This window comes from Hyperolius riggenbachi, chromosome 9 (assembly GCF_040937935.1).
Source record: "Hyperolius riggenbachi isolate aHypRig1 chromosome 9, aHypRig1.pri, whole genome shotgun sequence".
NCBI classification, from domain to species: domain Eukaryota; kingdom Metazoa; phylum Chordata; class Amphibia; order Anura; family Hyperoliidae; genus Hyperolius; species Hyperolius riggenbachi.
This window is the reverse complement of record NC_090654.1, coordinates 292897646-292911244: the sequence shown is the minus strand read 5'-3', so window position 1 is coordinate 292911244 and position 13599 is coordinate 292897646. Positions and strand designations below refer to the sequence as shown.

The window sequence follows — 13599 nt, the reverse complement described above, 5'->3', positions numbered from 1 at the left end:
CCAGCTCCAGCTCTCTGCTCCCCCCGCCTGCAGCAGCGTTCCCTCCGGACCTGCGGGGGGCGCCGCTGTTTACATAGTGGCGTCAAAATTACAACCCGTGTACTGCTGATTAGATGGTGGCAAAGATTGGACTTACATTTTACTAGACAGTAAAATAATAATAATACAAAAGTGCTGTCTGTATCACATCTTTCATCCATTTTCCCTGCTCTGGGATACTCCAGCAAATACTGAATGAAATTTCGCACGATTCCTTCAAATAGCACATGTGGGAGGGGAAAACAGGAGGGAAAGAGGCTTCAGCCAATCAGGCTGCATTAGTTAAGTCTGAGGGGAAGTAGAGAAGAAAAAAAAGACAACCCAGCATGCCCTGCAACTTCTCTTTTGTGTACCAAATTTTCTGTGTAAGAAATAAGAGTCATGTAAACTGGGGAATGATTATTTATCAACAAGAAAAGTAACAGTGATTTTACCTTTTGGATCACCTGGTTAGCATCCTTGTTACTTGTTTACCAGATAAAAATAAGGAAATGATTTTTGATTTTATGTCTGACAGTTACTCTTTAATCATAGGAAGGCCCTGAAATTTCCATGGGCAATTTTGTTGGATTGTCTGCGCTCCTTTCTAAGCAATAGTCGCCCTCCGAGGAGACTGTGTGTTTGTTTTCTCTTGTCTGGTTTTACATACCTTGGACTGCAAAGCTTACATACTATCCAGTTGTTTTTTTATGGGTTTGGGATTTTTAGTAGTGTTTTTCCCAGACTGTGAGGTAAACAAGAGGGGAGGCAAAGCAAACACCAAGAAGACATAAAACACAGTAAACAAACAAAAAAGGATAAAAAAAATACAGAGAGGAACAAGAAAGACAATGGGAACCAGATATAGCCAGACCAAGCAACACAATGAGCAGCAGAAACACAGGGCAGGCTTGCCAGAGAAGTCACACACACAGTCACTTACCTTTCGGGAGACAGTGCACTCCGTTGCCGTAGTAGTTGTCCTGGCAGTGGCAGCAGAATCCCGTGGCGTAGTCGGAGCAGAAGGCGTATGGAGAGCAATAACCAGGTCTCCTCTCACATGTCTCCCTGCTCACCGGATTAAATGTGAGCACTAAATAGAGGAAGCAAAAACAAAACAGCAGCAAAACTTATTAGGACCTTTATGTGTCAGACCAATTTATTAATGTTGAGGAGGCAACCAGAGAGGGCCTTAGCATGGACAAGGTCTCCTCCTGCCTATCTGCCATCTCCTCCTGGATGTCCGCTAGGTTCCTGAAACTAAATCTAGACAAAACAGAATTTATAATCTTCCCACCCCGACCATCCATGACCCTCCCAGATGTGCAGGTCACTGTTAACCACACTACCATTCGCCCTACCTCTCAAGCCCGCTGTCTGGGTGTCACCCTGGACTCCACACTCTCCTTCACTCCCTACATCCAAAACCTCACTAAGTCCTGCAACTTCCATCTTCGGAACATCTGTAAGATTCGCCCTTTCCTGACCTCTGCCACCACCAAACTCCTCATCCATGCCCTCATAATTTCCCGCCTTGACTACTGCAATGCCCTGCTGTCTGGTCTCCCTATGACCCAAATAGCCCCACTGCAGTCCATCATGATTGCGGCAGCCAGAATTATCCACTCCTCCCATTGCTTCTCCACAGCGGCTCCCCTCTGTGAATCCCTCCACTGGCTTCCTGTCCAGAATCAGATTCAAGATACTGTGTCTGACCTACAAATCTGTCCACAAAACCTGTCCAACCTACATTTCCGATCTTACTCAGAGGTACACACCTAGCCGCTCACTCCGCTCCTCCAATGAACTGCACCTGACCATCCCCCGCATCACCCAGTCCCATGCACGCCTCCAGGACTTCTCAAGAGCTGCTCCAACACTATGGAACTCCCTACCTCCACCCATTAGGGCAGCCCCCTCCTTCAACATCTTCAAGAAGGCCCTCAAAACTCACCTTTTCACTCTGGCCTACTACCCCTCACAAGTGCTCTAAACCCGCAGCTTAACTCTGGTCCCCTACCTCGTGTCCCTACCTCTCCCTCTAGATTGTAAGCCTTTGGGCAGGGTCCTCCTCCTTGTGTCTCCTACCTGATCATGCACCTCCATTACTGTGCACCCATGCTATGCATCTGAGTGAACCTAACTTGCCTAATCTCCATGCTCCATCCAGTGACTGACTAAGCATTACCTGGTACTCATACTATGGTGTGTGATCTGGTTTTCTTGTATCCTGTATTGTCATATTGCTGTATGTCACCCGTAAATATTGCCTGTAACCTAAACTAATGTCCAGCACTGCGTAATATACTGGCACTTTATAAATACAATAATTAAATAATAAATGGTGCCCTGAGCAACCAGAAAGGGCCTCAGCATGGTGCCTTGAGCAAATAGCATAGGCATGAGCATAGTGCCCTCAGCAAACAGCATGGGCCTTAGCATGGTGCCCTGAGCAACCAGACAGGGCCTTAGCATGGTGCCCTGAGCAAATAGCATGGTGCCCTGAGCAACCAGACAGGGCCTTAGCATGGTGCCCTGAGCAAACAGCATGGACCTGAGCATGGTGCCCTGAGCAAACAGCATGGGGTTTGATACACAAGGTTATGCTGGTGCACATGGATCTACACATTACTTTATCACAGTTTATGTGTTTAATGTCTTCCAGCTCAAAACGTAAGGTCCATGCAATACATAAAGTATAAAGTAATGGACGAGCAGGCAGAGAACAGGTGGAGCGTTTGTATCTGCTCCTGTACTATCTGCTCACTCAGTCCTTACTTTATGTGGTATATAGTTAAGGGGTATTAAAGAGGAACTTTTCTGAATATAATTTAAAGTAGACCCGAACTCTTCCACAGCACACAATAAACAGTCTTTATTCCACATATAGTTGCTGAAGAAATCCACTGCACTGTGCTCTGTGTTCGTTTAGCCATATCAAAGTATCTAATTAGTTCATAACAGCAGCTGTGAATAAACCATGGTGTTCCAGAGGAAAAACACAAGGTCAGCCCAGAGCCCATCCTTTATACTCAATGACTGTGAAATCAGCAGAACGGATAAATATACCTACCTTGGTATGGAAATCAACCAATCAGGAAGCCTTAAGTCAGCCATGGAGGCCCTAAAAGCCAAAGCATGCCGAACGTTCTATGCCATCAGGAAAGAACTGTACCACCTCAAACCACCAGTAAAGGTCTGGCTGAAAGTATTTGACAGTGTCATCACCCCAATCCTACTGTATGGAAGTGAAATATGGGGCCCCACCACCTACCCAGACCAATCAAAATGGGAATCCAGCCCAACAGAAATATTCCACCTTGAGTTCTGCAAACACCCTCTCCATGTCCATCGGAGTACCTCAAACAATGCCTGCCGAGCTGAGCTGGGGAGATTCCCATTACTGCTTGAGATACAGAAGAGAGTGTTGTCCTTCTGGGCCCACCTACAGAGCAGCAGCCCTGACTCACCCCACTACAAAGCCATGCTGCACAATGAAGACCAAGAAAAGCCGTGTGCACTGAAAGTCATGGTCAGCTCTATACTCCCTCCAACCCCCGACCCACAGGTCATAACAAAAGTCCAGATAAAACACACCACAGCTAAGAGCAAAGAAGACTATGTGGAAAAATGGAGGAGTGAAATAAAACAGGCACAAAAGCTAACCATATACCAGTCTTTACAAAGAGAATATAAAATGGCCCCATACCTGGAAAAGCTGCAAAACTCTCAAGAGAGGAAAATTCTGAGTGTCTACAGACTGAGTGCTCACAACCTCGAAATAGAGTCTGGGAGACACAGACAGACGTACAAACCCAGGGAGGAGAGACTATGCCAACACTGTGAGCAGAAGACCCTTGAGGATGAAAGCCACTTCCTGCTGTACTGCCCCAAATATACTGCTGCCAGGGACACCTTCTTTAAGAAATTGTTGGAACTATTCCCAGACTTTCTCACATTAGAAGAGGAGAGAAAAACATATATCCTACTGGGAGAAGAGGAATCCACAGTGACAATCGCTGCACACTACATCACAGCATGCCACAGAGTGAGAGGAGCATAACGGAACTGTAAACCTAAAAAATGTCCACAGACTGCTTAGCCATTGTCCCCCTACCCCACCCCCTGCCATGTCCCCTATTTCCCCTTGCTTTGGCAATACCTGTAATGAATCTTGGTCATGCCAATAAAGCTATCTTTGATTTGATTTGACTGCAGGAGCTTTGCCTAGGCATGCTTACGCATGCTGCCAAAACTGAGGTTCCTGTCATCGGAGGTCAGCGCTCGACAGCAAAGCATCTCCAGACTCAGCCAACACCACTAAGGATAGGAAGCTCAGAATTTGTGTACAGCCTGGGTGTACTGACTGATGGGAATTAAGATTCAGGAATTAAATCTCAGCTGTTGTGAAACATTCCTTCTCTCACTTAAGGAATATTGTAGGGATTAAACACCTCACTCCTTCAGAGGCTCTTCTAACCCTAGTTCATGCCTTCATCACATCTCGGCTGGACTACTGCAATGTTCTCTATACAGGCCTCCCAAAGACCTGCACAGCTTGAAATTAGTACAGAATGCCGCCGCAAGGCTGTTAACGAGCCAACCCACCATTGCCACATAACAACAACCCTTCGCTCACTCCGCTGGCTACCGATAAAATGGAGAATTCTGTTTAAGATCGGCTTATTGACATTCAAATCCTTGCACAATCTGGGCCCTGGATACCTGAAGGACTTGTTGCAACTGCATCACCACCCCCCACAATCTTACATAAAAAGGATGCAACACCTTGGTCACCCCCAAAGTCCACCTCAAAACCTTTGGAGACAGAGCCTTCTGTCATGCTGTCCCTACACCTTGGAACTCCCTGCCACACGCAATCAGGACATCTCCATCCCTGGAAGCATTTAAGTCCAAACTGAAAAAGCCACCTGTTTAGTCTGGCATTTATGAACTCAGCAATGCAGTGTATGTAACAGGGAGGCACTCCCCGCCGTGGCCATGTTTCCATGGTGACTAGAAATGACATGCTAATACTTCCAAGCTACATAATTTTGCTTAAAATTAGCATAAAATCTGCATCAACTTGGGATTATTACCATCGTATTGACCATCACCACTAGTAGGCAGCAGCTTAGCCATAGTGAGAAGGCATTAAGCTGCCATCCATAAGGACACTGTGATCTGCCCCATAACTCTGATGGCCATCTGACCTGAACGAGGGGTCAAAAGTCAGCGAGAACAACAAAAAAACATCCCGTTGAAATCGTATTATCCAGTTCCATTTCATTGGTTGAGACAGGTGCAAGGAAAAAAAGGGAGTGGTGCCCAGAGTACCCAATCAGGCTTCAGAGAGACACAAGGATTCTGATTGGCTGCTCTGAGTAGCTGCTCCACTTTGGGTTTTTTTCTGCAGCAAAATAGGATCGTATTCATAAAACAGATCATTCAATAGCCTTTGTATGCAAGGTAGAACTTGTAGGGAGGGTTAAAGGATACCCGAACTGAAATGTGACATAATGAGATAGACATGTGTATGTACAGTGCCTAGCACACAAATAACTATGCTGTGTTCCTTTTTTTCTTTCTCTGCCTGAAAGAGTTAAATATCAGGTATGTAAATGGCTGACTCAGTCCTGACTCAGACAGGAAGTGACTACAGTGTGACCCTCACTGATAAGAAATCACAAGTATAAAACACTTTCCTAGCAGAAAATGGCTTCTGAGAGCAAGAAAGAGGTAAAAAAGGTGAATTTCTTATCAGTGAGGGTCACACTGTAGTCACTTCCTGTCTGAGTCAGGACTGAGTCAGCCACTTACATACCTGATATTTAACTCTTTCAGGCAGAGAAAGAAAAAAAGGAACACAGCCTAGTTATTTGTGTGCTAGGCACTGTACATACACATGTCTATCTCGTCATGTCACACGTCACTTCGGGTATCCTTTAAGGACCACTATAGAAAAATGCATACGATTTAAAATACAGGCACACACATGCATATAAGATGTTCATTTCTCCCTCAGTAAATCGCTCTATGAATTACTTTTTTCCTGTGCTGTTGTCACTTATAGTAAGAATCTGATAGATCTGACAGATTTAGGACTAGTCCATGTCCTAATGGAGGAGGGGGGGGGGTTCTCAGCATTCCCTTTATCTTTTACAAGAGCACTCTTTGTAAAGGATCTATACAAAGATATCAGCCAGACAGTCTCCATACTCGTTTTTTGTTTTTGTTTTTTGCAGTTGGATTAGGAAACGACCATTCAGTATGTGCTTTTGAAAATAAATAAAACCCAAAGAATCCCCTAAGAGGAAATGGAGAAGTCCAAAACCTATCAGATCTGTTGTATTTTCCCTACCTATTGTAAGTGACAGAAACACAGAGATATAAAAGAAAATTTATAATGAATTTTACACGGGATCAAACGTACATCTTATATGCATGAATTTTACATTTTACATTTTTTTTTGCAATAGTGGTCCTTTAAAGGATAAAAAAATACAGTTCTTTAACACTCCAAGCCTGCGGCAATAAACGCATGTTCAGGTGCAAGGCCATGTTGTATAGTGTGCGGCGTGCAAGCCCTGGCATTCGCATACAATACACAGCCTAGTTAGGGCAAGTTAAGCTTTGTTCACATCTAAAAATCGCTGACGCCAGCGTTTTGTGCGCATTTCTTTTTACCAGCACGTTGCAATTTTTTGTATAGGGCTTTTCTCAGCGCTTTTGCAGAGGGATTCGTTTTTTCACTTCTTGACGTCAGTCAGGTAGTGAACTCTCTCACCCGGAAATGAGTAAATACAATGTATTTATTTACGAAGCGCTGGGGAAATCACTATACAAAGCACTTAGCGGTTTCCCTATACCTTCCATTGAGCAAAAACGCTCAGAAAATGGTACAGGCAGCGCTTTGGTGAGCGGATCGAAATCAAACGCTCAGATGTGAACACTCTCATAGGGAATCATTGCACAGGCACTTTTAGGGCGATTTCTGAAATAACCCCGAAAGTGTGAACAAGCTCTTGCATATCCATGCTACGGTTAAGGTCCGCACATGCCCAACAGAACAATGCACTCATGCACACGGATGCATGCTAGTAACAGTGGAATCCCAGGCAAAACCAACCCGCCCCCCAACAGACACCTCCCCCTTCCCTATAGTGGCATAAGGGGCTAAAACTAACCCACCCCCAACAGACACCTCCCCCTTCCCTAAAGTGGCATAAGGGGCCAAAACCAACCCGCCCCCCAACAGACACCTCCCCCTTCCCTATAGTGGCATAAGGGGCTAAAACTAACCCACCCCCAACAGACACCTCCCCCTTCCCTATAGTGGTATAAGGGGCCAAAACTAACCCGCCCCCAAAAGACACCTCCCCCTTCCCTATAGTGGCATAAGGGGCCCTTTGTTGCTCTCCCCCCCCCCTCGAGCCAGCTGCTCCCCCAACATAACTGCATAACTGTACCCACCCCCGCAGAGTTAAAGTCTACTCCACGCACCTTCCCAGAGTTCCTAACACTATACGGAGCAGGAGGTGGGGGCTGTTTTGGAACATGAGTTGGTGCCCCTTCATGACTATCAATAGGTCACTGAGGAAGGAGAAAGCCTCGGGGTCGATGGCCGATGACTATCGGGGACCTTAGTGGAATAGTTACCATGAAGCTTTCTTCCTATAGTTCTTTATTTCTTCATTTCACGTTCAGAATTTTGCCTAAAGACTAAAGTCACACGCAAGAAATAAAGGTTTCGAGATCTGAGCCTTACCATCGGTGTCCAGTCCTCCCTCATCATCGTACCCGTGAACCTGCCCACTCCTGTATACCACATCAGGTCTCGGTGGGTCCACAAGGCTTGGAGTAACATTGTCGATATCCTGGGACACCGGCTCAGAAGGTTCCCCTTCAGCCTGAGAGTCTGGAATATACCCGAGATGCCTGGTCTCGTCAGGGTTGTACGGAGTCCAGCTGGGCTCTCCCTCAGATGGTGGCAAGGGATTGTTGGGTGTATAGTGATAAGGATTGAGGTTTCCACCGTCCGTGGTGGGTGGTTCGGTGGTTTGTCCTCCAGGATAATCTTCCTCGTCGTCGTATTGGGTGTCGTCATATTGGTTGTCTCCGTTGAACTGGGTCTCCCCCGCTCGCTGCTGCTCTGGGAAATCATTGTGGGAGTTTATCAGGGGGATGTACCGTTCCTGCGCATGGCCGTGAAATGCTCTCGCTGGAATTACGTTATCGATCTCCGAAAGGCTTCCAATATGGAAGATCCAGACTCCAGGAACTCCGACATTGCTGTCTCTAACAGGTGAAGAGAAAAAGAGGAAAATTAAACCATGGACCTTCCTGTGGTGAAATCTTAGAAGCTTCTTTTTCGGGGCTAGTGTACACAGGCTTTTAAAGAAGAGATTCACCTGGCTAACCTATACTGGGGGACACCTGTACCTGGCTAACCTATACAGGAGGACACCTGTACCTGGCTAACCTATACTGGGGGACACATGTACCTGGCTAACCTATACTGGGGGACACCTGTACCTGGCTAACCTATACTGGGGGATACCTGTACCTGGCTAACCTATACAGGAGGACACCTGTAAAAGCCTAACCTATACTGGGGGACACCTGTACCTGGCTAACCAATACAGGAGGACACCTGTACCTGGCTAACCTATACAGGAGGACACCTGTACCTGGCTAATCTATACTGAGGGACACCTGTACCTGGCTAACCGATACTGGGGGACACCTGTACCTGGCTAATCGATACTGGGGGACACCTGTACCTGGCTAACCGATACTGGGGGACACCTGTACCTGGCTAACCGATACTGGGGGACACCTGTACCTGGCTAATCGATACTGGGGGACACCTGTACCTGGCTAACCTATACAGGGGGACACCTGTACCTGGCCAATCTATACTGGGGGACACCTGTACTGAGGGACACCTGTACCTGAAAAACCTATACTGGGGTCACCTGTACCTGGCTACCTATATTGAGGGACACCTGTACCTGGCTAACCTATACTGGGGGTCACCTGTACCTGGCTAACCTATACTGGGGGACACCTGTACCTTGCTGAGCTATTTTGGGGGACACCTGTACCTGGGTAACCTATACTGGGGACACCTGTACCTGGCTAACCTATACTGGGGGACACCTGTGCTTGGCTAGGCTATACTGGAAGCCCTTATACCTGGCTACCTATACTGGGGGACACCTGTACCTGGCTAACCTATACTGGGGTACACTTGTACCTAGCTAACCTATACTGGGGGCATCTGTACCTGGCTAACCTATACTGGGGGCATCTGTACCTGGCTAACCTATACTGAGGGACACCTGTACCTGGCTAACCTGTACTGGGGGACACCTGTACCTGGCTAACCTATACTGGGGGACACCTGTACCTGGCTAACCTGTACTGGGGGACACCTGTACCTTGCTGACCTATTTTGGGGGACACCTGTACCTGGCTAACCTATACTGGGGGACACCTGTACCTGGCTAACCTATACTGGGGGACACCTGTGCCTGGCTAGGCTATACTGGAGGCCCTTATACCTGGCTACCTATACTGGGGGACGCCTGTACCTGCTAAACGTATCGTTCATAAACAGTGTTATCAGTCTGCCGACAGATTGTACACACGCACTACTATCGCTGGAACGCCCACCCAGCGGGAGGGTCTGACGGACCCGTCGTTCCTTATAGTAGTGCGCGTGTACGCACCTTATGATTTTTAACCTTGACATACCTTCACTTCAGGTTTACCCTGTAGCCTTAATAAAGGCATTTATTTAGCAAGTAACATTTAAAAAGCATCAGGACCGCACAGATGAGCGCTATCCCCAGAGGAACAAGCGCTATCTATATACATAATAGAGTAAGTGCCTCAACCATCAAGCAAGAAGAAGTAGCGCCCTGCCCCCAGGGCCGGTCCAAGCAAGAAGAAGGGGCTGGTCCAAGCAAGAAGAAGAAGTAGTGTCATATCAAACCAAGGGAAAAGAGGGATCATTTGCATATTTAGTAGCAGTGCATTGTGGGTAATCACAAATGTTCACTTATAGCTGAATTATTGCAGATTTTCTTCTGTTTTAAGAAGGCAAATTACACCAAGCTTTGTTTTTTTAGTAGGAGGTCTTTTTGGTCCCTTTAATCCCCCTATACATTCTGAGTGGTTTGGGTCACCCTGAGCTGCTTGGTTACTCTGTTGTACTGGTGCAAGCCCTATCTCATACAGTCATATCAATCCTTGCCAGCTACAGATGAGGACCAAAAGTCAGAAACAGGCTGTCTACATGTGGGTTTGATATGACTGTGTAAAATTTAAAGCTATATGGTTGCTATACACCAGTGGCTCTGGATGCTTGCTTGGCTTACCAAGGGGGAAAAGGGATAATTTGGATATTTAGTAGCAGTGCATTGTGGGTAACCACAAATGTTCACGTATAGCTGAATTATTGCAGATTTCCTTCTGTTTTAAAAAGGCAAATTACACCAATACAGTGTGCGGCATTGCAGGAAGTGACGACAGTGGAATGCACGATGGAACATGGAAGAGGTGAGTCGTCCCCGCCCGCTGCCTCTTACTAATAGTGGTGGCTGCTACTGTGCTTAAGCAGGAGGGGGAGCGCACATGGGGGACCCAGGTAAAGGGGGGGGGGGGGTCCTGCTGAGCTTAAGCTGGAGGTAGAGCACACATGGGGGACCCAGTTGAGGGGGGGTTCCTGCTGAGCTTAAGCTGGAGGTAAAGCACACATGGGGGACCCAGTTGAGGGGGTGTCCAACCCCCCTCCCCGCTGCTGTGCCCAATAACCCCTTCCTGCCCTCTTATGCGGCGTATGCTACGCCGCGGGTCGGCTAGTCCCTAATAATGCGGCTGGACTTACTGCAGAGGAACAAGCGCTGACCCTGAGATTGCGGCTGGACTTACTGCAGAGGAACATGCGCTGACCCTGAGAATGTGGCTGGACTTACTGCAGAGGAACAAGCGCTGACTCTGAGAATGCGGCTGCACTTACTGCAGAGGAACAAGCGCTGACCCTGAGAATGTGGCTGGACTTACTGCAGAGGAACAAGCGCTGACTCTGAGAATGCGGCTGCACTTACTGCAGAGGAACAAGCGCTGACCCTGAGAATGTGGCTGGACTTACTGCAGAGGAACAAGCGCTGACCCTGAGAATGCGGCTGCACTTACTGCAGAGGAACAAGCGCTGACCCTGAGAATGTGGCTGCACTTACTGCAGAGGAACAAGCGCTGACCCTGAGAATGCGGCTGGACTTACTGCAGAGGAACAAGCGCTGACCCTGAGAATGCGGCTGGACTTACTGCAGAGGAACAAGCGCTGACTCTGAGAATGCGGCTGTACTTACTGCAGAGGAACAAGCGCTGACCCTGAGATTGCGGCTGGACTTACTGCAGAGGAACATGCGCTGACCCTGAGAATGTGGCTGGACTTACTGCAGAGGAACAAGCGCTGACTCTGAGAATGCGGCTGCACTTACTGCAGAGGAACAAGCGCTGACCCTGAGAATGTGGCTGGACTTACTGCAGAGGAACAAGCGCTGACCCTGAGAATGCGGCTGCACTTACTGCAGAGGAACAAGCGCTGACCCTGAGAATGCGGCTGGACTTACTGCAGAGGAACAAGCGCTGACCCTGATAATGCGGCTGGACTTACTGCAGAGGAACAAGCGCTGACCCTGAGAATGCGGCTGCACTTACTGCAGAGGAACAAGCGCTGACCCTGAGAATGTGGCTGGACTTACTGCAGAGGAACAAGCGCTGACCCTGAGAATGCGGCTGGACTAACTGCAGAGGACAAGCGCTGACCCTGAGAATGCGGCTGCACTTACTGCAGAGGAACAAGCGCTGACCCTGAGAATGCGGCTGCACTTACTGCAGAGGAACAAGAGCTGACCCTGAGAATGCGGCTGCACTTACTGCAGAGGAACAAGCGCTGACTCTGAGAATGCGGCTGCACTTACTGCAGAGGAACAAGCGCTGACTCTGAGAATGCGGCTGCACTTACTGCAGAGGAACAAGCGCTGACCCTGAGAATGCGGCTGGACCTACTGCAGAGGAACAAGCGCTGACCCTGAGAATGCGGCTGGACTTACTGCAGAGGAACAAGCGCTGACCCTGAGAATGCGGCTGCACTTACTGCAGAGGAACAAGCGCTGACTCTGAGAATGCGGCTGGACTTACTGCAGAGGAACAAGCGCTGACCCTGAGAATGCGGCTGCACTTACTGCAGAGGAACAAGCGCTGACTCTGAGAATGCGGCTGCACTTACTGCAGAGGAACAAGCGCTGACTCTGAGAATGTGGCTGGACTTACTGCAGAGAAACAAGAGCTGACCCTGAGAATGCGGCTGCACTTACTGCAGAGGAACAAGCGCTGACCCTGAGAATGCGGCTGGACTTACTGCAGAGGAACAAGCGCTGACCCTGAGAATGCGGCTGCACTTACTGCAGAGGAACAAGCGCTGACCCTGAGATTGCGGCTGGACTTACTGCAGAGGAACAAGCGCTGACCCTGAGAATGCGGCTGCACTTACTGCAGAGGAACAAGCGCTGACTCTGAGAATGTGGCTGGACTTACTGCAGAGGAACAAGAGCTGACCCTGAGAATGCGGCTGCACTTACTGCAGAGGAACAAGCGCTGACCCTGAGAATGCGGCTGGACTTACTGCAGAGGAACAAGCGCTGACCCTGAGAATGCGGCTGCACTTACTGCAGAGGAACAAGCGCTGACCCTGAGATTGCGGCTGGACTTACTGCAGAGGAACAAGCGCTGACCCTGAGAATGCGGCTGCACTTACTGCAGAGGAACAAGCGCTGACCCTGAGAATGTGGCTGGACTTAATGCAGAGGAACAAGCGCTGACTCTGAGAATGTGGCTGGACTTACTGCAGAGGAACGAGCGCTGACCCTGAGAATGCGGCTGCACTTACTGCAGAGGAACAAGCGCTGACTCTGAGAATGCGGCTGGACTTACTGCAGAGGAACAAGCGCTGACCCTGAGATTGCGGCTGGACTTACTGCAGAGGAACAAGCGCTATCCCTGAGAATGCGGCTGGACTTACTGCAGAGGAACAAGCGCTGACCCTGATAATGCGGCTGCACTTACTGCAGAGGAACAAGCGCTGACCCTGAGAATGCGGCTGGACTTACTGCAGAGGAACAAGCGCTGACCCTGAGAATGCGGCTGGACTTACTGCAGAGGAACAAGCGCTGACCCTGAGAATGCGGCTGCACTTACTGCAGAGGAACAAGCGCTGACTCTGAGAATGCGGCTGCACTTACTGCAGAGGAACAAGCGCTGACTCTGAGAATGCGGCTGGACTTACTGCAGAGGAACAAGAGCTGACCCTGAGAATGCGGCTGCACTTACTGCAGAGGAACAAGCGCTATCCCTGAGAATGCGGCTGGACTTACTGCAGAGGAACAAGCGCTGACCCTGAGAATGCGGCTGCACTTACTGCAGAGGAACAAGCGCTGACTCTGAGAATGCGGCTGCACTTACTGCAGAGGAACAAGCGCTGACCCTGAGAATGCGGCTGGACTTACTGCA

The 13599-nt window shown here is 48.7% G+C and overlaps 1 protein-coding gene across 1 annotated transcript in view; it reads right to left on the bottom strand.

The window, feature by feature from the left end:
* NID2 (nidogen 2) overlaps positions 1 to 13599 on the bottom strand; it is a 121622-nt gene that overhangs the window by 55661 nt on the left and 52362 nt on the right. The window contains exons 4-5 of the mRNA XM_068254761.1: positions 7787 to 8316; positions 962 to 1111 (exon numbers count right to left, since the gene is read on the bottom strand). Coding sequence (XP_068110862.1) covers positions 962 to 1111; positions 7787 to 8316 — 680 coding nt within the window. The remainder of the gene's footprint in view (positions 1 to 961; positions 1112 to 7786; positions 8317 to 13599) is intronic.